This window comes from Dermacentor silvarum, chromosome 8, assembly GCF_013339745.2.
Source record: "Dermacentor silvarum isolate Dsil-2018 chromosome 8, BIME_Dsil_1.4, whole genome shotgun sequence".
In the NCBI taxonomy this organism is placed as follows: domain Eukaryota; kingdom Metazoa; phylum Arthropoda; class Arachnida; order Ixodida; family Ixodidae; genus Dermacentor; species Dermacentor silvarum.
The window spans coordinates 28,377,108-28,402,948 of NC_051161.1; the positions used below are offsets into that span (position 1 = coordinate 28,377,108).

Sequence of the window (25,841 nt, forward strand, 5' to 3'; positions counted from 1 at the left end):
TTAGCCAAGTTGGTTCTTTATTCTATGCCTTAGCGGTATCGGCACAGAGTAACATATCTACGTTTCTCTATGGTATCTGTGGCATTGTGGGATAGGTGGCATCATAGCATGTAGTCTGTTGTGAATGGTGAAAGCCTTGTGCCGTTGTGCGGTTTGTGCCTCGATCACAGATTGCGGGTTTTGCAAACCGACGTGAAACCTGTGCTGTCTGCTGCCTTAATTATGCGCATATTTTTACACCACCAGAGTCTCAGCGATGTCAAGTGACACCCGTCGAACCGTAGTGTTCTGTGGTTAAAACCCCGATATCTGCAAAACGGCTCATTCTGCATCAGTGCCAGCAAACAAAAATTGCAGGTACTGTGATGAAGTAACTTAACTGCACGTAGTGTTCATGACTTTTAAGCCGAATGTGAACTCCTTGTAACGTTGCTTTGGCGTCTTCGTAACGTTTTCCCCTTTTAAATACGGGGGGAAAAAAAAGTTGTAAGGCGCTAGTCTGCATTTGTCCCAGAACGCAATTTCTGCAGAAACATTAGGAAGTGAGGACCAACTAGTCCTTCAAAGTAAACGATTTCAGAATTATTCAGTTTTTGGTCTGTGTGCAGCATTTTATATAGCATGCGTAAACCCTTCCCGACAGTGGCCCTCCTAATCAGTGTGTACCATTCTCGCAGAAAACATGTCAGAAGACGACAAACCCGAGCTTATGTACCCGGCCTTTCCCGTGGAAGACACTGGGGAAGAATACGACTTGGATCTCCCTCCCACAACAGCAAATGAATACTTGAGAAGGGTCCAGTGAGTGTACCCAGCATTTCCAGTAGTACATGTATACTTCATTCCTGAAGCAGCAGGTTGTTGCACTTACTGTCCATATGGCAGGGCTCAGTTTTGTGTTTCCCGTTGTTCTCGTTACAGATTAGAAGCCAGCAACTGTCCCGATGTTGTTGTGGCAAACTTGGATACTAGCAAGTTTCTGGCCAAGCAAACTGTATCATTTAGTAACGTAAGTAATCAAGGTTTCAAAATAGCAACTCTTGAAGGAGCCGATGCTGTCAAGTAGTTATCCGTGTTGGTATTTCAGTCTAATGATTGTCCACCACCCCCAGAGGGTTTCGCGCCTTCACTTGAATGGCAAAGGAAGCAGGTCTACAACTTCCACATCGCTAGAGAGGCAAGTACTTTTTTTAATGAGCACACGTCAAACTTGTGCATTTACTTCATTGTTGCAACCAGCCTGTGCAACTTTTTTTTTTTCTCTCTCTCTCTCTCTTTAGAAAATCGTCAAACGGAAGGCCCTTTTGAAAAGGAATAAGGAAAAATGTTCTGTGAAGCTGGTAGGTCAATCCTGCAAGGCAATTTTTGTTGACAATGCTTATTCATAAGCACAAATATATATGTAATGAAGCCTTGTAGACATGAGCATTTGTCTTGAACCTCGGCCCTGCTGTCATACTTCACTTTTTCTCCAAAGCATAGTGCTTAAAAGCACTGCACGCGCTATGCACTTGCTATGTGCATGTTTGCCATTAGTTCATAAACATTGTATTCAACAGTAACTAGGTAGTGACACCACAAATGCAACTTCATGATGTTACAGAGATACTGTTAGTTTCAATGGTTTCTCTGGCCCTTGAGCCAATAAACACCATTAATCAATCACCAATCAACAATTTTCTACCATATGCCTCCCTGCATTGTTCCACTGAAAAAGCAACAAAGGAGCCTAAAAAATGCTTGCTTTTTAATTTCATCCACTTGCTGTTGCTTGCTTTGCTAGCGAGAACACAAAAACATAGAACATTGTGTGTCATGTGATAATTAATATAGTACAACCAGGAAGGAGCTGGGAGCTGCACACTACAATGATTACATTTATATGTAACAATTTCTTTGTGGTTAAAAAAGCTCATCACTTAAAGCAACTTTCAAGGAACTTGCCACAATGTTCGTCATAGCATGTTACCACTGAGAAATACAAAATATAAATTTGTTCATTTGTTTAATGTTTTTTGACACTGTGCAGCCCAGATTTGAAGAGAGGGAACGATGGAAGGCAGTTTTTTGTGGCTCTGCAGCACCAAGCATTCACCCTCTTGTCAGCATTGTCACTACCATCCCACAGGTTGGGCTCTTCCTTCTATCTCTAATTATATAAATATTTATCTTTTTCTTTTGTTTTACCTTCTTTACAAATTTGCAGCAATCAATAGAAGCAGTAATCAGCTACAGTGCACGATGGATTGAGGAGGAAGGGTTCTGTGCTAGTATGGTGAGTACACGTCATGAGTTTGACCTCAAACTGGCAAACACTAGAAAATGTGGATCTGATTAAAAAAATTACAGGTGTGTGTGCATGTACACACACAGAAGTATAAACATCTGTAACCCTGAGAGAGATAGAGAGAGAGACATCAACACACCTTCAGCATTTGCAGCATCAGAACATCGTTATTCAAGGAAGAGATGCTGCTATGACGTGCAGTTGAACCTCGTTATAAAGCTTGATCTGGCACGAAAATGCATTTGTTATATTCAATATTTGTTGTAAGCATACATTTGTTACATGCAGATATTGGTGTTAAATATTCATCTACTTTGTTATATTTGACTGTGTAATCGAATATCTAAGCTCAACTGTACTTAGACCATAGATGAAACGATAATGAATGCGAAATGGCTTGAAAATATCTCGTGTACATTTTGTGTAGCTAGGGCACGTTATTGACTGAAAAACATGTCCTATTGTTGAAGGGAAAGTGGCTGTATGCCCTGCTTGCTTGTGTGGAGAAGCCACTGCACCCAGATATGTGCTCCAACATCCGTGCCTTGGCACGTGCTTGTGCATCGGCGAGGAGGAAATTGGTGAGTAACACGGCAGGAAGCAACATTTTTATTGGTTAACAGTGTTCAGCCATGGCATTTCAAGCTGCGAGCATGGTGGCATATTCTCAGTCAGTCACTTTTGGGGATACTTTCACCTTCGCACAACAAATATCTCATGCTCAAGGCAGTCAAGTACAGTGCTATCAATTGCGGGTAAAGTGTAGCACAACACGGGGACATGGACACATGAAGGAATGACAGACACACAGCGCTTGCACACCACAAAGTACCGTATAGATTCGTGTAAGGGCAACACCCCCAATTTGGCAGCCCAAAATATGGAAAAAAATTTCCAATGAAGAAGCAGCAATCGCCTTCGGTGCTTGATGGATGCCGCATGTGCACATCGGTGAATTTTCGTGCGCAACATACTTCTGTGTGCCGCTACTAGACGGCGAGAGCCGGGGTGTGGACAAGTCGCTGGCTGCACCAGCACCATTTTGACCAAAATGTACGGTCCAGTTTAAGGGCCACACCTCATCAAAATTTTGCAAAAAAAAAAAAGTGCAGTCCTTACACGGAGTCTATACAGTAAGCACCGCGTCCGTCGTTCAGACTTGTGTCCATGTTGAGCTACAATTTTATCCCAATTTAATATGAATGACCAGCAGGTCCCTATCGTGTGACCTCAAAGAGACACTGATTATAAGTATGCTGTTACATTTGTCACATCTACTGGCATAGCCAACCAGAAGAGAGAGAGAGGTGTTCTTTTAATTGATGCTGAAGATGTTAGCTTGACCGCATGCCTAGCACGCTAATACAGCTGATGAGGATGGCATGAAATGACACCTTCGTGCACAGTACACATCCAATAATCATAAAAGCACACCCAGCAACAAGAGCATCTGGTCGATACCAGTGTGTCCAGAAAAGCTGCGAGTGCTGTCATTGTGTGTAAAGCGTTACAAACATTGCTTCAACGTCCAAGTACACGGTGCAGCTTAAAAAGAAAAGCTGCCGCCAAAATTTAGAGCAGATTTCGGAATATCCCTTGAGACCGCTAAGTGACAAATTGATATGCACAAATACAAGACATTCTTTGTCTGAGTAGGGAAGCGAGCTCACAGTTCGCTTACTGTATACTCAAGTTGTCAATTAGCAAATATTGGTGGTGGTACAACAGTTGCACGACTGAGAGTTTGATGTGTTTTTACTCACTTCAAGTGGGTAGGCACTTGCTATATCACTATATACTTAACACGTTCACTGCGGCAACATTTCTGAAGTCGCGATTGCTGTGCAGGATGACCTACTGGTGAGTCACCAGGGAGTTGTTCTCTATTGAAACTTGGTAACCAAGGTGCACACACATGGCACCAGAATGCGTCGGACCAGGAACAACTTTCTTTCTTTTTGTTAATTTCTTGCAAAGATGTCGCTTGCACAGTGGGAATAACTGCTGTGATCCACAGGTGACCCATGCCGCAGGGAACATGTTAAATTTCCGGATGGTGGGGACTACACAATCTGGGCAAGGCTTGCCGAGAGTGAAAAGGCAAGCTGAAGGCACAATGTGGCTTCCTCAGCAAGGACATTCGTGCTCATACTTGATTCATGACTTTACTGTCATTTCAGAGCTCCAAAGATGACCCGAACCTTACCCCTCTGAACCTCATCATATGCCTTATCGCTTGCTACTTCAACCAGACAGACTTGGCAGGACAAGTGAAGAAACAAGAAGAAAAGGCTGCATCCAAGACACCAACACACTAGGAACATCCATCATGTTTTAATTTTCGTTTAAATAAATATGCATGAAAATATTTTTACATTATTACAGATTGTACAATACGATGATAAAGAACACAAGCTTGGCCATATTTTGCCACAAGGTTCTAAAAGTGCACATCATTTGATAACACTGATATCGGGTGACTTGCAGAGTCTCTTTCTTCGGTCACCGAGCGTAGGCGTACTGGTCGGAACACTGCTTAAGCTGTTGTTGGTCTGATCACTGCTTAAGCTGTTGCTGGTCTGATCACTGCTTAAGCTTGTTGTTAATCGACCAGGTTTCTTTGCCGACTGCACAGTCTCTGCTGGCTTCTTGAACTCGCCAGCATCTGTCTCTGAATGCGCTGGTGAATCGGGGACCGATGCTGCCAAGCTTTGTACAGAGTCAGTTTCGCCAAGTTCGATTGGAAACCTCCTCCTTGGCGACCGGAGCCTCCCTGAACTGCGAACTCCCGAAGGAGGCGTAGGAGTCTGGCTTTTCTTTCTTCTTCTTCTCTTAGCTCCATCTGTGGCATCCTCAATGGACAGTGCGCTCATGTCACTAAGGTCAGATAAACTGGAGCACCGCGACAGCGGGGAATCTGGAGCAGTGTCTTCCATCGGAACATCGCCTTTTGCCTGCTCTTGTACTTGACTGTCGGCTAAGTCCATCATGAGTTCCTTTCGTGCTGTTGAACTGGAGCGGCTCTTTGAACGCCTCAGTGGTGTCACTTCAGAAACAGACTTGCTGGCTGCAGGTGCTGCCGAGTTTCGTGAAGAGTCCTTTGGTCGTCCAGTCGGTGTGGCTCTGGAGCCACCTTTCTTGCTGGACACAGACTCAACGCTGGCTGTTGAGCTAGCCCGACTTTTTGTCCGTGCGTTGCTAGGTGTGTGTTTTGAAGCAAGCTTTTCAGCAGCTGGTACCTTTGGATTACTGTCAACAGCATTTTCTGCAGCTGCAGTTGAGGCAGTGTCTGCTGTATTCAAGAGAAACAAAAGAAAAAGTGAGCTTTCCAGGCACTGTAATAACCTCCGTTTGTCGTGCCTATGCTCAGTCTAAGACGTGTAGTTGGGGGTGAGAACGGATGCTGCAATAGTCTGTCCTGCTTTAGTGCATGGAAGGTCATTTGGCCTTAAGTTGCCTTGGGAAAGTTTGACAGCAAAAGACATGGCTACGCACTACTTCCTTCTTTACAGATTTCACAAATGCAAAGAGCCTTGAGTTAAATACAAGGCAGCACACCAGTAAACAGTTCCTGCATGTGCTAAGTGGATGATCATTGTGCCTGACAAGCCACTGTAAAATGTGCTGTAAAGTGCTGTGCCAGCCTTCACGGCTAACTGCTTATACTGCCATCCGTCCGACATAACATTACCCAGTTCAAGTGCATCTTGTGCTGTACTACAAATAACATGTACCGTACATGCTCTCATCTTTCTTGTAAGTTTAAAAGAAATATAAGCAAATGTGCATCAATGAGGCTGTCCACGTAAACTCAGAACTTGGATGCCACTGATGCTCACCAACATGCAGCGAGTTAGTCAACAATGCAAGGTTGCGTTGAAATGTGCAATGAAAATGGTAATTGAAGAAGCCAGCTGTGTGAAAGATGCTGAAGGAAAACGAACTGCACTGCTTGGTCTGCTACTGATACCACATTGCAGACATCTTGGGCAACACATGAGCAGCCAGCTGGATTCCTTGCGGTCATTCCAAAGCACACTTGAAATACTTGTTCGAATATTCAGTGTCAAACGATTGGTATCGCCACATTGAGAGCATGTGCGTCCACCCTTCTGGTGTCAATGCCTGCACTCCATTCAACTTTCCCCCTGTACTGTCATTCAAGGCAACCCTGAGGGCAATGCCACTGCTAACCTCCTAACACTCACCCTCCTCATCTTAAGAACTAAGCCAACTTGTCATGGCGATATATATACAGGATGTCTTAGGTATTCCAAGGACACAGCTTCGAATCACCATAGACGTTAACATACCCGCCAACCTAGCAACATGAAAATTCGGGAGACCGCCGCGCGAGGGGGGGTGGGGGTGCAAAAAAACAAAAAAAACTTTTGACCCCCCCCACCCCCAGAATGTTGCTGCCCTGTGAAACGGTGCACGTGGTACATAGTCATACTTGTCACGACTATGCAAAGTGACAAGCACAGAAACTCAGTCGTCTATGATCTCAGAAATACTTGCAAGTACTTATTCTTGGCTTTTGAAAATGTCATCGATCGTTCCAACTAAACTCGGGGAAACAAAGAGTAGTTCGGCATTCACACTTCACTGGACAACCTGACAAAGCCAACTGAAGCTTAGCGCACTCACTGGTCATATAAAGACAGGACTGCTAAAAACGCGCAACCCAGCCTGAGACGAGCCAATCCGGAAAATCCTAATATGGCAGCGCCCGTCGGTTGCTCGCCTTCTAGCCACCATACCTTCGTGGTGGTGCCGGCGGCCGCTACCACGATTCAAGGTGCATACTGGTGACTAACTGCTCCCGTGCCTGCTTTCTCGCGTGGTTATACTACAGGACGTAAAAAAAAAATTTTTTTTTTTAGACGCTGTGCTGTGGCGGCCACTTTTCGGGAAATTTGAGGTCGCGCCCGTACAATCGGGAGATGCGAGAAAAATTCGGGAGGTTCCCGGACAATTCAGGAGAGTTGGCAGGTATGCGTTAAGATCACATTCTACCTAGGCACTTCGCCTTCCTCCTTTTTCACCTATCTAGCTCATTTATTTCAGAGTAGCAGCTTCCAGCCTGACACAGGACATGAAGCGGCATGCAGTCCTTGTTGCCTTGCATGCTGATCACAGCGATTTCCAATATCGCCACCTGCTTGAGCGTGGCAGAATTGTTTGGCATGAGACAAGAGCTCATGGCCGATTGTCATCTGTGACAGAGAAATAAGTGCTGCCAATGATCGTTTGGGCAGTTGAGTTTCTACAGCAAGTGAAGGCCATTATGAGTGAAAACCCTGAAAAGCCAACAAAGGCCACTGCTGAATAGCTTCCTATGTGGCAGAGCCAACAGTCAGGCTTTCTGTATATGAGGTCTTACGGCACCACTCGTAAGTAATCGATCTGCTTTCTCTGACAGGGCCTGCGCAACCCATCAATGGCTGGCTGCGAATTTCTGCAACCAAGTCACCCTCAACGTGGTGAAATAGTTCCCAATATTTAAACCCGCTACACTGCTATGTATAAGAGGCATCACTGACGCAGGACTAACAAACAGTTACACAATGCTGAAAGTTCACTAAAGGCTGCTATTGTGGAAGCACTGGTCAACATCAACACACCACCCGATACAAGCATATGACTTATTAAAGGCAAATTCAGTCAATAACTGAGGCCTGAAGATGCTTCAGACAAAATACTTCACATGTCCCATAGTATTTGCTTATTATCATAGTTGCCCTTCAACCCACAAAAGGGACATCAAAGAGAAACACTAAATCTGTAAGGTTGCTGAAGCAGACTTTCTATTTTTTTTTTTCATGCTTCCCCCCCCCCTCCCCCGTTTTTTATTTAGATAATAGGGTGATTAGAAGTAAACATGAGTCAACATTACATTTCCAGACTGTCATGCCGAAACTCCAGTGCCTGTACATCAGTGTAATGCCACCAGTTGCGGTTCAGTAAAAGTTCTCCTCTGAAATACATGATGTATTCACAGCAAATTAGCTAGGCCTGAGCAGACCCAGTCAAAATCCATGTGTCCTTCATTTTGGCGCCATCTCTGGCTTGCAAAACTTCCTCGCGGTATCAGTGGATTTTTTTGTATTGTGGAAGGGCGATTTACTAATATACAGCTCAAATTAATTTTCTCTCTAGTGTTCCTTTGAAACTACCAGAGGTACAACCATCAGCATCTTTTGTAGCAGTGATGACACAGTGAAACTCGTGGCAATATTGTTCTATTCAAAGCCTGCCAGTAGAAGAGCACAAGTCTCTCACCTTGGTCACCTTGAGGCGCAACCTCGCCATCACCATTCTGTTGCTGTGCAGTCCCTTCCTCAGATGCAGCTTCTGGCAGCACCACAATGCTACGTCGCTTGATGGCCTCTTCCCTGAGCTTACGCGCTGTGTCAAGGAGTTCCCTAAGCTCTGGATTTGGCGCACGTGCAGGCGTCTTTGGTGTTGCAGCCGGATGGCCCTCGGCAGCGGCCTCCTCCTCTTCCTCCCGTTCCAGGCGCCGCAGGTCGAAGGCGACCTCGCTGGCCAGCTTCTTGTCTGCTGACAGCATGTCCTTGACCTCCGCCTTGTAGTCGCGCATGAGCTCACGCAGGAACATGAGCAGTGACCGCAACAGTGGTGACCGGGCGGCCTCCAACTTGTTCTTAAGAGCGATGACCACAGGGATCACGTTCTCCACCAAATTTACCCGCACCTGCACAAGCGAGTGCGCAGAAGCTTAGTAAAGCAACAAACCTAGCAGGTTAGGGGAGTTGGCACAATGGCATCTTTGGCTAGCGTGAACATAAGAGAAAACACCACACATGTACTTGTGCAGAATGTTTTGTCTACTGTGCTCCATGATTTTATGTTCACGCTGTAGTCACAGATGCAGCAGGGCAAAAGCTGCACCGTATCGTCACAATGAAGAAGCACCAGACACTTTCATGAAGTACAGTCCTTTGCAAAATCAAATGCGCAGTCAAGGTTCACAACCACAGCTGGCCCTCACCCATGCAGTGGCTCTTCATTTGTATCCCTACATGATCCAAACTTGCACACGTGATGTGTATAATGATGATGATGTATGGGGTTTTATGGCGCAAGGGCCACATATGGCCAAAGAGCGCCATACACATGGTAATTAGTTTCCAATGAATTGTTTATGAGATATAGGAATGTACTGCGAGATGGTGGATGTTGAATGGCTGTAAATAGGCCTAAAATCAGTCGCTGTAACTTGCGTAGAATATATAACTATTAAAATGATGACAGTGACTGGAGATGAGGGAAATGACCATGGATGGTTTGTTCTGAAGTGATGATGTCACAAAACGTGTACGTGAGAGTAGCACCGGTGCGTCAACAGGGCCCTTGAACGCAAGGGCTGAGAGGCACATGCTCTACAATAATGCTGTCGCAGCAGCAGCCTCTGAAGAGAGGATGTGCTACGAATGTAGGGGGCTGATGACTTGCAATGTATCGGCATCTTCAAGAAACCTTAAAACTAACCTGTAGTCAAAAAACGGTTCTGTGCCCAGAAACATTGCTGGGTTAGAGGAATGTGTTGTTTGTATGCTAAGGGGAAATATTTCTTTCTTTAATGCTCTAATTCCTTGCACTCTATTAAGACATGGATTACAGTTAGCGTCTCGCCACATTTGCTACAGGAAGGGGGTTCATTACCAGTCAACAGGTGAGAGTGCGTGCCATACGTGTGGCCAATTCTAAGGCGGCAAAGAATGACTTCGGTTTGTCGTGTTTTCGTCGTGGGTGGCCAATTCCCTAATTGTGATTTAATGGCGTGAAGTTTATTTCTTGTTTCCGCGTCCCATAAGTGCTGCCAATAGCTCCTAAGGCTTTTGCGCAGGAAATGATTCAAGTCGTTTGCAGGGACAGCTATAGAGGAGGTGTTCCCCTTTCTTACAAGGGAAACAGCAGTTTCATCTGCAAGCATGTTGCCCTCAATAGTACCTCTGTGGCCGGGTACCCAGCATATTGTGACACATTGGTTAGACGTATATGCTGAGCACAGCACTGAATAGAGCTCACCGAGCACAGGGTTTTGTGTTTACGAGGAGACATTAATGCCTTTACTACGCATAAAGAGTCAGTGAATATGACAGATTTTTGGAGCTTTGTTTTCATTATGTGCTTCCCTGCACACAATAGAGCATGAGCCTCAGCCGTAAATATGCTTGTTTCTGGATGCATTTCACCAGATTCAGAAAAGGATGGACCGACTGCCGCATAGGACACGCCGGCATGCGACTGATGTGTCAGTAAAGAATTCCGGGCAAGAGTATTTTGATTGAAGTTCACGAAAGTGCATCCGGATATGTGCATCCGGAGCATGCTTCGAGACCTCAACAAACGATGTGTCACATTCTATAAGTTGCCATTGCCACGGCGGTAACGGCTTTGCCAGAGACATTACATGATGCTGAAGCAGTGGAACACCGCTTTCTTTGCAGAGTTTCCTCACCCTCAGCAAGAAGGGTTCCATTGCTCTAGGTCGGTTATGGAAAAGTGTGGCACACGTAGTGTCATTTATGATGGAGTAACAAGGATGTCGGCAGTCTGAGTTTACTTTCAGAAAATACATAAAGCTAGAGTAGGACCTTTGAAGGTTTAGGGGCCACTCATTTGACTGCACATAAAGACTTTGCACAGGGCTTGTTCTGAAGGCTTCGGTTGCCAGGCGGATGCCTAAATGATGAACAGGATCGATCATCTTTAAAGCACTGGGGGCGGCGGACTGATAGACTATCGCACCGTAGTCTATGCGTGAGCGAATGAGGCTTTTGTATAAGTTTAACAAACACTTTCTGTCACTGCCCCATGTGGTGTGCAAAAATACCTTTAGAATGTTTATTGCTTTTAAGCATTTGGCTTTAAGGTACTTTATGTGGGGAATAAAAGTCAGTTTAGAGTCTAGAATTGTGCCTAAAAATTTATATTCTGTATTTACTGGTATGAGCTGACCGTGTAGTTCCACTTCAGGGTCTGCTAAGAGCCCTCTCTTTCGTGTGAATAGAACACACAAGCTTTTATTTGGGTTTACTTAAAGTAAACGCGCCATTTTCTGCGGCCCATTTAGAGACTTTGTTCAGGGCAACTTGAACCTGTCATTGCAACACTGTAAGGTTACAAGATTTATAACCTATCTGTACGTCGTCGACGTACACGGAGTAAGAAATGGCTGAAGGCAATGATGTTCAGAGTGAGTTCATTTGACTATGAAGGGCGTACAGTTGAGCACACCTCCCTGAGGTACCCCAGTTTCCTGTATGAATGAACGGGACAGCGCATTACCTATTTTGACCCGGAAAGCACGATTCTGCAAGTAGCTCTCTATAACATTTAGCATGTTCCCGCGGATGCCCATTGCCGACAGGTCTTGCAGGATTCCGTAACGCCACGTTGTGTCATATGCCTTCTCCATATCTAGAAATACAGATAAGAACTGTTTATGTATGAAAGCATCCCTGAATTTTTGTTTCGATGCGCACGAGATGGTCGGTTGTAGACCGGCCTTCTCTGAAACCGCATTGGTAAGGGTCAAGTAGTCTGTTTTGATTTATTTCTAGACTGATTGTAGACTGATTTCCCCTGGGTGGGTCAGTGCAGGGGTGCCGTCTACGTGAAGCAGAGGCCGAAGGGGTGTGTTGCCTCCGTTAAGGGGCCATAAAGGTCCAAGCACTCAGCATTGGCTCAACCCCCCAGGATCCCCTTTTCCCCGGACACAGCTAAGCCACGCACGGTTAAACGCGGGAGGGTCCAACCCCCGTGTGCTCGAGTCCGTGGTGTCGCAACACACCAAACGCCGGCTTACGCAGACGCCCCTGCGGGGACATGATGTGTATACAGTGGAATCTCGATGATACGATCACGGCTAATACGAATTTTTCTGAGGTCCCGGCCGAGCCCCATTACTTTGCAACATGCTAGAGAACGGCTGTTACGAATTGATTTTCGACCCGCGTCGATTGATACGAATAAACGCCGCCCCACCAACGGCCGCGAAAGAGAAGAGCGCGCAGTCACGCGTGTTTTCCCTTTTTCTATTGGTGCGGAGGCGCGGACGCGGTGCCGGACAGCGCGGAAGCCGCGACTGGGCGCAAGGTGGCGCTTTTGTTGCTTTTGTGCTTTTCTTTTTGTCTCTTTGCTCGCTGCGGCGGACCGCCGCAGCAAGCGAAGGTTCGTGCGGTCTATCGCGTCAACGGAAACTGAGCGGCGCAAGCACAGCACACACAAAGGTCAGAGCCGTGTGGAGATCGCTTTCAAGATACGGTGCGCGCGACAACACCGGCACAGGCGCAAAGTACAAGAACGCATTTGTTGGCAGAGTAGGAGCCGCCCCCACTCCCTCCCTCCCGCGCTATATCCGGCTTTGCTCCTTTAGCGTGGGGAGATTGCGTCGCCAGTGACCCTTGCCCTCGGTTGCAAGATACGCATTTGGCGCCGCAGCACAGCGTCGCCCCCCCCTCCCTCCCTCCCATACCCCCACGGCCTTTCGCGCAACGGAAGTCGCGTTTGCTCTCCGCTGTGCGTTCGCTGTCCGTGAAAGCGCGCGTCCCCCGCGCGCTTTCACTCGCACACATGGCGTGCGGCGACGACTTTATCGCGCTTGGACTCGTGTTCCACGTCTCATGCTCCTCTTCCGCATCGCCCTCGTTGATCTCCTCTCCCATCGGTGGGCGCACCTCGTGCTCGCTACCGCCCTTGTCGGTGAGATTTTCCCGCGGAAGCCGCAATTTTGTCTCACGCGGCTACACTGTAAGCGGTATGCGTATACATAGAGTTCTATGGGAGGGTAAACAGGAGTTGGAAAAGGCCGCGTTGTAGCCAGTTCTGCACTATAAACGGTTACGTTATAAGTGGTCTATACAGTAAATGCTTTTTACGTACGTGTGCCTGAGCGAGTTCACCTCTCGAGTCCTTAATTTAGCTAGTTTTAATTGTTTCGATGATACGAATTTCGGCTAATACGAATTTTTTTTCGTGACCCCGTGAGATTCGTACCATCGAGATTCCACTGTAGTCAGTAACAGTTCAACCATGTAGAATGATGTGTAGTCAGTAGCAAGTCAACAATGTAGAAGAGGTTTCTCCAACAAAACCATGCTGTGCTTGCTCTCCAGCCTTTCACACTTCTGGAAAATGATTTCCTTACATATGTAACAGCAAGGTGAACAGAAACTTCACGACGACTTGCACGCATGCCCTTATATCAGCAGTGCATGGCAAAATAAGACGATGTGCTATGTGACTAATTTCAAGCTAGCAAAGCAAAATATGAAAAGCAGCATGGGCGACTAGGAATAATACTAAATTAGGAACTACGCTTGACAAAGCTGCTACACTCTGGTAGGATGAGTACAGCTCAGACCCGAGGTCGCTTAGAGGCATAAAAGTACTCACCACAGTGCTGAGTATTGTCTTGCGTGTAGTGTGCAGCAAGGCCTGGGCAGGGTCTTCCTCTGTAGCTGCATCCTCAGCTGCAGCTGCAATAGTCTGCAGCTTGATCTCCTCGGAGCACAGCACCCACAATGTGTCATGCAGCAGCTCAGGGCACTCCTCTTCCATGCCAGGGCCTGTGTTTGTCTCATCCGCACATGGCACAAGCACACTCTGGGTCAGTGCAAGGGTTAGCTTAAACCTATCTTCATCCGGCATGTTGAGCAACATGAAGCGGTACAATGCCATACGCTGGTCGCGCCGACCCTCCCCTTCGAGGCTGAACAAGCGCCGGTCACGCTCGGTCGTCTCAACAACGTTTTCCTGTGATGCCTGGCCGCTGCAACCCCGGTAAGAGTTGAAGTAGCAGAGGCACTCCACGAACCGGTGGTAAAAGACGTGCGTATTCCGTTTGAGCACACAGTCCACTAGCCCGAATTCTGCCAGCTCGCGAATCTCACGCTCCTCGTCATTAAGGGCTGAAAGTAACCGATAGAAGAGCCGTCCGTGCAGTTTGACAAAATCCTGTTGCAGCAACTGCAGCAGGCACGTCAGGACCAAACTGCGAATAGCTGGAACAGAGTCTCTGATGCAACGTGTCACAACAGGTAGATATGGGTCGACCAGGACTGCGTAACGCTTGCACATGTCAGTCAGTGCAACTATCAGGTTGGCACGTATCATCGGATCCTGGCTGCTTGACAGAGAATTTCCCATGGTTGGCACTACGGTCTTCGCAAGCATTTCATTCTGTATGCAAAGCATACCCATCACGACAACCGCATGGGCACGCACGCGCCGAGTGGGTCGCAGGTAGCTCTTTCCAGCACCCGACAGTCGTGCCCGGGATCGCCTGGTTGGTTTCTTCTCCTTGATTTCACTATTCTCGGCATCAGGCTCCGACATAGCAGCATCTTCCCTGGAGACAGGCTCTGATGTGGGCTCTGGGCCACCCGGACTGGTCATGCAAGCCTGGACCAGGTCATGAAGCTGGCTGGAAACAGCACGAGGTGCGGGCTGAGATGCCTCCCCAAGGAGCACCAGATGGCGCACCAGCTGCTCTTCCAGAAGTGTGCTGTCTTCACCCTTGGTTCCCATGACAGCCTGGGAAAGGAATGTCTGGCATTTGTCCAGCATTTGCTTGCACCATACCTGGACGGCACGCTCGCCCAGTTCAGGCCGCTCCCGGTGCACGTTACGCTTGAGACTGTGCAAGCAGTCGACTGTGTGAGCGATAACCTCTACGGGGAGACTCAGCTGAGATAGCCGCTGCTCCAGATCTGCTATCAGATCTCGAAGCGCATTTGAGGGCAAGTGCCGAGACACTTTCTTGAGGACAATGAGCACGTGGTTGACTGTCTCGTTGGAGGCGCGTGGGCTATTCGACCCTTCTGGCTGGTCCTCCCACTGCTGCTTCCAGTAGCTGAAGGCAAAGTTGCCCTGGCCAAGGTCATAGCACAAAGAAAGCTTGGAAAGCAGCAGCCAGACTGAGGCATCGTTGGCACCTCCAACATAAGTTTTCAGGACGGTCAGCTGGTTGGGCCGCAATTTCTCAGCACGATGCAGCTGCAGCACAGCTTGCTGGAGGTACTTGTGGTGCTCACGAAATGGGCCTTGAGACACCTAAACATGGGCAGTAAAGAAGAAAAAATTATGTTTGTTACAGCTGAAGCGCACTACAATATAAGCCACATGTGCTAATGCTTAACGATGTGAACGACAAAGCCACACTAAACAAGTGGCAACTGCAGTGTAACACTACACTCAACTGCCATAACAGCAAAGGTAGCACCTCAAGGTTGGAGGCTCTTACAATGATCTGGTTTGGATGTGCTCAGCTAGAAAAAATCTTGCACTGGGAACAAAAATATTCACCCACCACCTTGAGACTATACAATAAAAAAAAGGCACCAAGCCAATGCAAGGCGGTGGCACCACAAAATTGCCACAGTGAACAGCCACTCTGTGATGCCAGACAGATACTTACAAAGAGGTGTCACTGCTATGAGGCTAGTGTCTCTTTTGCACAAAGCTGCATGCTTACTTGTACAGTTAAACCTCAATATAACAAAATTCTCGATATAATGAAGCCTTTAACTTTTTAAAACTTCTGGTTCATAGAACATCATGCATTTAGAACCTGAATGCCAAAGTGTGTGCATACACGTGATGCTATGATGATGATGTATGGTGTTTAATGGCGCAAGGGACAAGTATGGTCAAAGAGCGCCATGCCAGTGTTTGTGAATTTGCAGTGGAGCGAAGAATTCTGAGAAATAGATGAGGGGTGGCTGTAAAGGGGCCTAAAATAGTCGCTGTAAAGTGCATAAAATATACATGTATTAAGGTCATGGCAATGACTAATGATGTGTACTATGAAAATGAAGAATGCATTGAGGGAGAATGGTACGATTTACAAAATATAACAGATGCAAGAATTGCCCTGAAGCACAAGTGCCTAAACAGAGCCCTTGAAACACAAGGGCCTGAAGGCATGTGCTATAAAAATAAACTATCACAGCGGCATCCTCTGGCTCTCCAGAGGATGCCGCTGTGATAGTTTATTCACTGCTGAATGTGATAGTCCAATAAGTTCGTAACACATACTCTCTAGTATGTGCTATGAACTTATTGGACTAATACCATGTAGTACAACATCGTTCAAAAACAGAGGACTGCTTTGGCGTTAAAAAGCGGTTCTTCGCCAATAAACATCATAGGATGAAGAGGGATATGATAGTGGTATGCTACAGGGAAATGTTTCCTTCTCTCCGTTTCGGCTTCCCAACACTCCAGTTAGACGTGGAGTACGGTCAGCCTTTCCCCACATCTGCCACAGAGGGGTGGTTCAGCGCCAGTTAAAAGGTATGAATGTGTACCATATGTATGTCCTATTCTAAGGCGGCAAAAGAGAAATTCAGCATGTCGTGACTTTGTTAATGATGGCCAGTTGCCTAAAAGTGGCTTAATTACATGGAGTTTATTCAGTGTTTGTTCATCCCATAATGTTGCCAATAGTTCTGAGTTTTTTGCGTAGAAATGGCTTTAAGTCTGTGGCAGGAACGGGTATGGACAAATTGCTAGGTTTTGTTACTATGGAAGTTGCTATTTTGTCGGCAAGCTCGTTACCCTCTATACACCTGTGCCCAGGCACCCAACATATTACAACCTGTTGATTAGAAGCATACATATTGCAGAGCAGTGAATAGAGGTTGTTTATAACAGGACTTTTCTGTTTTCGTAGCGATTTCAAAGATTTCACGACACTTAAGGAATCTGTGAATATAATGGCCTTTGGGAGCTTTGCTTTTTTTATGTGTTTAGTAGCTGACAGTAACGCATAGGCCTCTGCTGTGGAGATACTGGTTTCAGGATGTAGAACGTCAGATTCAGAAAACGATGGGCCAACAGCCGCGAAGAGACACCGGCTTGTGACTTCGACGTATCTGTGTAAAACTCTAGACAGGTGTACTTCGACTGAAGCTCTCGAAAGTGCATATGTATGTGCACCTCTGGGGCGTGTTTTGTTACATCTACAAATGATGTGTCGCATTCAACGATTTTCCATTGCCACAGTGGTAACAGCTTTACTGGAGCCATTAGGCAATGTTCGAGGATTGGGACATTCATTTCATCACAAAGTTTTCTGACCCGCATTGAGAAAGGCTCTCTCACTGAGGGTCGATTATGGAATAGTGGAGCACATGCCACATCATTAACATGTTTGTAGCAAGGATGTCGAGGGTTAGACTGTGCTTTGAGGACATATCTGAAACTGCTGTATGTTCTTTGTAGGTGAAGGGACCGCTCATTTGATTCTGCGTATAGACTCTCAATAGGGCTTGTTCTGAAGGCGCCTGAGGCTAATCGGATACCCAGATGGTGGACGGGATCCAGTATTTTTAGCGCGCTTGGCGCGGCTGAGTGGTATACCATGACACCATAATCCAAACGTGATCGAACAAGGCTCTTGTAGAGGTTCAATAGGCACTTCCTATCACTTCCCCATGTTGTATGAGAGAAAATTTTCATTAGGTTCATTGTTTTTAGGCATTTTGCCTTCAGATATTTGATATGTGGAATGAAGATCAATTTTGCATCAAGTACAATACCTAAAAACTTGTGCTCCTTGTTCACAGGTATTCGTTGCCCAGACACTTCGATACTGGGATCTGGCACGCTTTCTTGTGAAAAGGACACAGGCACTTTTCTAGAGGTTAAGGTTAAATCCGTTTTCGTCTGCCCATTTAGACACTTCGGTTAGGCCTTGCTGTATCTGTCATTCACAAACTGCGAGGTTACAAGATTTAAAGCCTAACTGCACATCGTCAAAATAGACAGAATAGATAATTGCTGGAGGTAGTAATGCACGGAGCGAGGTCATCTTAACAATGAACAGCGTGCAACTGAGCACCCCTCCTTGAGGTACACCAGTTTCTTGTGTAAATGGGCGGGACAATACGTTGCCAATTCTGACTCAAAAAGTACGGTTAGACAGGTAGCTTTCTATAGTGCTAAGCATATTCCCTCGAATGCCCATGTGCAACAGGTCTCGTAAGATACCATACCGCCATGCTGTATAATACACCTTTGCCATATCAAGAAATATAGACAAGAAATACTGCTTGTGTACAAATGCATCACGGATGTTTGCTTCGATGTGCACGAGGTGATGGGTTATAGATCGGCCTTCCCTAAAGCCACATTGAAATGGGTCAAGCATTTTGTTCAACTCTTAAGATATGTACAAGACGGCGATTGATCATTTTCTCAAAAAGCTTGCAAAGGCAGCTCGTAAGCGCTATAGGCCAGTAGCTGGTCAGCAATGATATATGAGTCCAACAAGGGGACGCTACAAGTTTGACATAGCCATGACTTGCACACGCCAGCCGTGCATCGCTGCTATAACCCAATGCGCCATACTCAAGGTTGGATATAACGCACCAGATTAACCCAAGCCACCTGGGAGAAACAGAAAAATTGGGAAGAAAGGAGATGACAGGACAGAAAGGTAAGTTGATATTAAAGCAAAAGATTTAGGAGAGGGACAGGAAAAGGCGACCACTGATTTCCCCCGGCTGGGTCAGTCCGGGGGTGCCGTCTACGTGAAGCGAAGGCCAAAGAGGTGTGTTGCCTCCGCCGGGGGGCCATAAAGGTCCAAACACCCGGCTTCGGCTCAACCTCCAGGATCCCCTTTTCCCGGACACGGCTAAGCCACGTACGGTTAAACGCGGGAGGGGCCAACCCTCACGTGCTCGGGTCCGTGGTGTCGCAACACACCAAACTCCTGCTGATGCAGACACCCCTGCGGGGACGTGATGCTATGAACATGTATGCATCACATGTATAAGATTTCAATATAATAAAATTTAACTGCCGCCGTGACGGAATACCGAGACAAACGGAAACTTTCACAGATGTAGATGGTGTATGGACGCGCTGTATGCTTTAGGGGTGAGTAAATGCATGTGAGGGTGCCGTAGTGCACCCAGGATCTCTTTCGGGGGGGGGGAGCAAGCACTTTGCATAATATGCACTTTCCTCGCTTTAGCCAGAGAAATCCAGCAGCAAATAAAATGCCTAATAAGTATAATAATAATGACACACGATGTTTATTCAGCGATTTACTCAAGGTAATTTAAGAGTGAATGAATATATTGTTACAGTGCGTCAAAGGTAGCGGAGTGGCAACATCAGCAGCAGTAACAACATTAGGAGAGCAGCGAAGAAGAGAAGGACGACGTGTAGTACTGGCACCCACTTGCCCTACGGCTCCCTGCAATAAACGCCTTCTACACACCCCGTAACAATATAAATACAAGACAGGGGTAGAGTGTTTTTGTTAATCAGGAAAATTCGACCTCAAGCCACCTCCCTAATCGTAATGAGAATGTGAACAGAGCACTGAAGGTACACGTTGGACTGGTGGGGCTGGTCATGTGGGGGGGGGTGTTAACTCGGCCTCAGGAGGGGGTTACAACACCCGAAACCCCCCCGTCGGTGCACCACTGTGAGGGTGAGCCGAGAAGGATGGTGGCTTGATCAGCACTTCCCGTGTGAGCATGAGGAGGGGAGGGGAGGGGGGGGGGGGGGGCAGGTTGGCATGTGTCCTTTTTTTTAGAACAGGCATGGCCACACAAGGCTATCAGCGTGGCTGAGCACATACGCAGCTCGCGTGCCCTGTTTTAGAGGTAATCTGCCACGTGTGCAAGAACTGGGCAAGCCGAGATAGTATGGCACTTTGTGTTGTCTTGCCACGTGTTTAGTTCTGAAGGATGCATATTCTCGAGCTTTGGAGACTCGCTGAAGCAAGAGGCAGACGAAGCATTCACTCCCCATTGATGGTGCTTTTCATGATAGCATCGTCCCACTGTGCGTGACACTATCAGCCACGGGGGCAGAGTGAACGCGAAACTGTGGCTGGCTTCACTTCACGACACTGATGTGAAGACATCGTCAACACAGCACAAAACAGTATCTTTCGTTGCCGACTCTCAAATGTAACAAAAATTCAAACTTTATATTCACATTCAAACGAGCTTTTTCCAATTACACGATAATTCGGAAAATACTGCGACCCCTTTTGTGTAAGAAAAATCCATCGGCGAATGAACTTATTTGCATAAAAGATTGAAATTCAATATAAAGAAATTTCAATATAATGAAGCAAATTGGCAATTTTACTGACTTCGTTATATCGAGGTTTAATTGTTGATCGCATCGCTACCCTAGTTCAATCTCCTACATAATCTTCAATCTGGTCTCACATAACAAAGGTTGTCTAAGGTGGTCAGACATAACGAAGGTCACCATAACTAAGTTATGGTAAAATCAAAACTCAGTGTCACCTGCAGCTATACCAGACTGTGAACTGGAAAGTTTCTCTATAATAGAAACAGTGTGCCATTGTGTCCTAGGTAGGCACTCCTTGCTCAATGGCTGGCACTATAAAGGTGCGACAGGGTGCAGTGGAGATAGTCTGTGTCATAGCTACACAGTACAACGAGAGATGGTGCGAGTGTTTCAATGCTAGCAGCACCACAAGATGATGTGGACATTCAGGTGCAAGAGGAACTCGCTTTCTTTTTGACTGAGAGGCGGCATTGCGCGCAGACCAACCACACGCTTGTTGGTGTGCTCCGTAGGACATAGCGCCACTGGTATGGTCCAACAAAACAACTCGGATAAGCTTCCATTTGCGGGACTGCAGCCGCGAATGACTTGGTGGTCAGTACCTGGCAGGGGCATACATTATTTGCTCAGTATGAGGCATGGTGAGTCGAACTTCGATTCCTCAGCATGTCCCATTCATTGTATATTGGCTTGCAGACTTATTGTAAAGAAGGTGCAATAAATGCCCTTTTGTGTTGGCATTACTGTGCGCTGTGTCCTTTGTTCCTAGAGATTTTCAGAACCCACAACCACAACTTGCCTGTGCTAGTAGACGCCAGGCCAGGTCGGCATCAGGCCCTGGTGCCAAGAGGCACAAGGGCCCCAGGATCAGCTCCTCAACAGCCTCGACAGCCTTCTCCATGACAGAGTTCTCGGCATCCAACACCAGCGGAAGCGCCCCTTCCAACCAAAGCCGCAGCAGCAGCTCTTCCTTTGGATGTGCGCGCAGGCACTTGGTCAGAGCCTGAAGTGCCTGCTTACGGACTAGCAGAGCCAAGTCCAGGCAGCTCTCCTTCAAAATCTGCACATGAATACATGCACATGCCCATGTAAATGATGTGGTTGCTCAACTCACTCCCTCTACGATTACTGCCTGTGGTGGGGCTTCTGCAACATGCTCATTTTGCTTGGAAATTGCAGATAGTAAGGAGTACAAATTTTTTTAACGTTCAGCATCTGAGCACAGGAAGCTAAACGTGGACATCAACCAGGGTGCAATATGACTCGGGTGTAACATTTGAGGGCTAACTTTTGAACTTTCGTCACAAAAAACTGTTTCTTACAAGCCTGTAGCAAAAGCTTCTCAAACCAAACCACTTCATACAATAAAGTTTTTCTCTCTCTCTCTCCCCTCTGCTGGAATCGGCACATACCTATCACATGCGTCTTGCAAAGGGAGACATGCAAGAGACGCTCCAGATCTGTACATGCAGATATCACCTACACACTGCAAGGTTGAGGGAGGTGGAGGTAGGTTAAGCGGCCAGTTAAAAATGTCTCCACACGGGCTCGTGACCAAAGTTGGGGATCCTGCAAATTTCTGTACTCTCATTCTATCCACAATGGCCTGTCAGCACAATATCCTGCCCACTGGCCAGCATGCACTCATGGCATGCGCTGCACATGTCACGGGTAAATAGTGTTAATAGTTGCTATTTTAAACTAGTTGCTATTGTAGATATACCAAATAGTCCCTCTTTTTTTATTCTATTTCCATTTTATAGCTACCACTTTTTTTTAAAAGCCTTTCAGTCACTGGGGCAACCAGCAGAAATCTTTCTTTGTTCCAACAACCACAGGTAATAGTTGTCATTTCACAATCAAACGTGAGAAGCCAACGCCATATGTGTGGTAAGGCCTTTAAATGGTTCCTTTTTTGTGTGGTGTGTTTATGGATAACCAACCAAATGTTTACACATTTTTCTCAATACCCAAAAATTTGGCTTAACTAGCTTTGTAGTAACAGGAGCTTTTATAGCATGCTTTTATAGTTATGGCCCCCAGCACAGTGTTTGTTTTCCCATGTACGGCTTTCTTAAATGAAATAAATGTATTCTGAAGGGCCCTGAACAATTTGGGAGCAATTTGAGGGCACAGTGTTTGTTTTCCCATGTACGGCTTTCTTAAATGAAATAAATGTATTCAGAAGGGCCCTGAACAATTTTGGAGCAATTTGTGGGCCCACGATGACTGGAATCTTGAAAACCACTGATTAAAGCATCCAGATGGTCCATGCAGAGAGATCATAATAAGACAATACACAGTAAAAGTCACTTGTGTCCTATGTAATTGAAGTGATTGTTTGCTGTTTCTCCAACACAAATCTTCTTTTGTCATGCTGAATAAGTGATGTATAACGTGCCTTACTATAACACTACTGAGGTATGCATACAGCACCGCAACTCTAAGATTGTACAGAATGACACTGATGACACTATACACAACAGTCAACATTAACATTTGTTAAACACAGGATTAGTTGGTAATATTGAATAAACAACCTTTGACCTTTAGAAAAAATACAGTGCTTTCTAAGTGCCCCCCCCCCCCATAAATTATAGCCATCAGCTATCGTTCGACATGATCTGACCAATGCAACTTGTTGCTCCTGCAAAGCAGGCTTCATTGCCGCCTGTTATAAGCTGTGGTGAAGCAATCTTCACAACTGATTCAACAGACTGAAGGCACACAGCCTTTTGCCCTTGCAGTGTTCCTTCAGAGTTCGTACAGGTTTCCAAGGCAAAAATTCAAGGATATTCCAGGACTTTCCAGGACCTGTCACAGGTTTTTCAAGGACTCAAAGCGGCAACCAAAGTAGGATTTCTTTAACATTTCCGAAAATAGCTAGTTTTATTCCACTTACAATAAATAAATGTATATCACAATTACAATAAAAATATCTAGCCTTGATATATATATATATGGAAACTTTATTTGGCTGGAAAATATTTTAAGTATAGCGGTGGTCGGAGCCCCTCAGTCCAGGGCCCCACTGGCCTCTGCCGCCTGCCTGACCTGGCTAATTAAGGACTTTTGTCCTGCCAAGTCGGAACGGGCGAGCTGTGCCTCCCACTGCTCCATTGAGATATTATTAGTGGGCCTATGAGGGTGCTTACTACACTCCCAGGTCACATGTATTAGTGTAGGTATGCCACCGCACCAAGGGCATGTGGCCCTATAGCGGGTGGGATACATGGCATTTAGCAGTTTTAGATGGGGGAATACCCGGTCTGTATTTTGCGCCAATTGGCGGCCTCTTCCCCGCTAATTGTGGGTGAGGCGGCGGGTATTTTTTGCGGACTCCGCGCTGATGAGCAAGGATGTCTTTTACATTTAAATTGATTGGATTTTGTGAGGGATAGTGTGAGGGGTTGGGGTTCGAAGAGGACGCCATCGCTCTGTTAGTAGACGCTCGAGCTAAAGCGTTAGCCTGTTCGTTCCCCTGTACCCCCGAATGTCCCGGGCACCAGAGTAGGCGATGGCGGTGGTTGAACAATTTGGGGATTATCGCGAGGCTAGCCGCAGTCACGTGCCCCTTAAGAAACATGCAACATGTCTCCCGGGAGTCAGTGACCACGACTGAGTCCCTTTCCGAACGCTCCGCGTGAGCGAGCGCGACCTTGATAACTTCTCAAGATCACAACACAAAATGAATGCTTACAACGGCGGCTGAGACTTCTCCAGTATAGGCTGGGTAAAGTTCACCAAAAATATTCAAAACATTCAGCATAGGAATATTGCACACAAATAAAAAGAAATGTATATCCCAGTTATGTTAATAATGTCTAGCTTTGATCACTTTACAAGTTCACAACAATACCAAAATAAAAAGTTCACGAAACAGAATGAATGCTCCCAACAGCTACTCCGACTTCTCCAGTATTAACTGGCCAAGTTTACCGTACATTTCCAAACCATTCAGTGTAGTCTTGCTACACATCCATTATATTATAACAAATAGATGTATATTGCAATTTTGTAAAGCCTGTCTTGTCTTGATCATTTCTCAAGTCCACAATATTAAAAGTAACCACAACGAACACTCACAACAGCTGCTCAGGCTTCTGCAGTATTAGCTGCATTGGTTCATCAAACATTTCTAAAACATTCATCATAGGTAATGTTATTGCACTTATATTATCGTAAATAATATAACAAACCTCCACGCAATGGCACTGAGCATGAGTGGTAATGTTGCTCCACTATAGCTCTCTTTAGCTTCACTAGCTTCACCTCACGTGCAAGAGTGAAAGTGGAACAAGGCACACCAACGGTCGAGGAGTGAAATGTACGATAGGGTGAGGAAAGAAGCGTAAACACTGCCAGCCGAGCCAGCACTGAAGCGTGGCATGGGTCTCTCGCTCCGTTTGCGGTTTGACGCGGTGAAGTTTGTTATTTTTTCCATGTAGTTCTGCAAAACGGAACCAAGTGTGCTCGCGCTGATGCAGTGTTTCTGAAATGGGGAGTTAGTCAGATCGATGCCGATCTACCACAGAAAGGAGGTCGACCTGTCTATATCAGAGTGCATTGCTCACGAAATTCAAGGATTTTCAAGGAAGGAAAAAAATTCCAGGACTTTCAAGGGCCTTGAAAACGCACTTTTCAATTTAAAGGCTTTTCAAGGATTTCAAGGACCTGTATGCACCCTGTCCTTAAATGAGCTTCAGAATACCTTTCAATGGTACAAATGAGCAAAAATTGAAAAATGTTTTTAAACAGGAATGAAAAGATTATTGCCTTGACATTTCAACCACTAATTCTGCTGAAGATGCTGAAAGATTTCAAATTTTTATATCTCAAATCTTTCATCACTGGCTGTGTATACATACTGTATTCTGTGCGGCAATTTTTATTTCATTTCGTGCACCTCTTTGTCCACCCTAATTCAACTAACAGATTTGAACTTGTCTATACAGTAAAACAAATTAAGATGCACTGTTTAAATAGGCAACAAATAAAAATACTGTACTGAGAGAAAAAAATTAAGTTCAATCTCAAAGAAATAAATAAAACCAGTAAGACTGCAGGGCTTTGAACTGGCTCAGGCAACATCAGGACTGACAAACATCGAAGTGTTTTCTTTGGCTTGCAGTTTTGCGAACGCACAATCTAATAACTGGTGGCTTTATTCAACACATTCAGAATTCACAACCTTTCTAGGAGAGCACTACAAATCTGATCTTCTCTGTCTGATCTTCTACACAGAAACCACTTGCCTGTGACAAACAACTACATTATGGATCGATTCGCCCATCCCTTTGAATTTGCACATTTTTCACTCGGTACCATAGGCTGCCACAGCCAGAATAGAAAGCAATGACGCCCTGTCATACTTTGGGTGCACACCCAAAGCACAGGGTTTTGTTTACAATCTGTCAATGCAACTAGACAAAGACGAAAAAGAAGAGATGATCACAGA

The 25,841-nt window shown here is 46.0% G+C and overlaps 2 protein-coding genes across 5 annotated transcripts in view; one reads left to right on the plus strand and one right to left on the minus strand.

Annotated features, from left to right (window-relative positions):
* On the plus strand, positions 1–4,655 carry LOC119460918 (gem-associated protein 2). 3 transcript variants are annotated; one of them, XM_049672727.1, is made up of 9 exons: positions 1–353; positions 678–801; positions 922–1,009; positions 1,088–1,177; positions 1,281–1,340; positions 2,030–2,128; positions 2,207–2,273; positions 2,753–2,868; positions 4,468–4,655. In XM_049672727.1, the coding sequence occupies exons 2-9, from the start codon at positions 683–685 to the stop codon at positions 4,603–4,605; spliced, it is 777 nt and encodes a 258-aa protein (XP_049528684.1). In that variant the 5' UTR covers positions 1–353; positions 678–682; the 3' UTR covers positions 4,606–4,655. The 3 variants fall into 3 exon arrangements, with proteins under 3 accessions (XP_049528684.1, XP_049528683.1, XP_037577974.1); XM_049672726.1 differs by having other exon boundaries at positions 3–357; XM_037722046.2 differs by having other exon boundaries at positions 6–357; positions 2,207–2,275; positions 2,758–2,868.
* Positions 4,606–25,841, minus strand: part of LOC119460916 (condensin-2 complex subunit D3) — a 25,672-nt gene continuing 4,436 nt past the window's right edge. Inside the window, exons 2-5 of one of the 2 annotated variants that reach the window (XM_049672718.1) lie at positions 21,183–21,443; positions 13,715–15,373; positions 8,573–9,005; positions 4,606–5,576 (exon numbers count right to left, since the gene is read on the minus strand). In XM_049672718.1, coding sequence (XP_049528675.1) covers positions 4,741–5,576; positions 8,573–9,005; positions 13,715–15,373; positions 21,183–21,443 — 3,189 coding nt within the window. In that variant the 3' untranslated portion in view covers positions 4,606–4,740. Of the gene's footprint in view, positions 5,580–8,572; positions 9,006–13,714; positions 15,374–21,182; positions 21,444–25,841 lie in introns of both variants that reach the window. The other variant, XM_049672717.1, reaches the window with a different exon arrangement.

Bases quoted from the DNA above. Each gene is read 5' to 3' on its own strand.
- LOC119460918 (XM_049672727.1), top strand. From the start codon at position 683: ATGTCAGAAGACGACAAACCCGAGCTTATGTACCCGGCCTTTCCCGTG. The intron at 802-921 runs GTGAGTGTACCC...TTCTCGTTACAG, and splicing joins GAATACTTGAGAAGGGTCCA to ATTAGAAGCCAGCAACTGTC. The intron at 1,341-2,029 runs GTAGGTCAATCC...GACACTGTGCAG, and splicing joins AAAAATGTTCTGTGAAGCTG to CCCAGATTTGAAGAGAGGGA.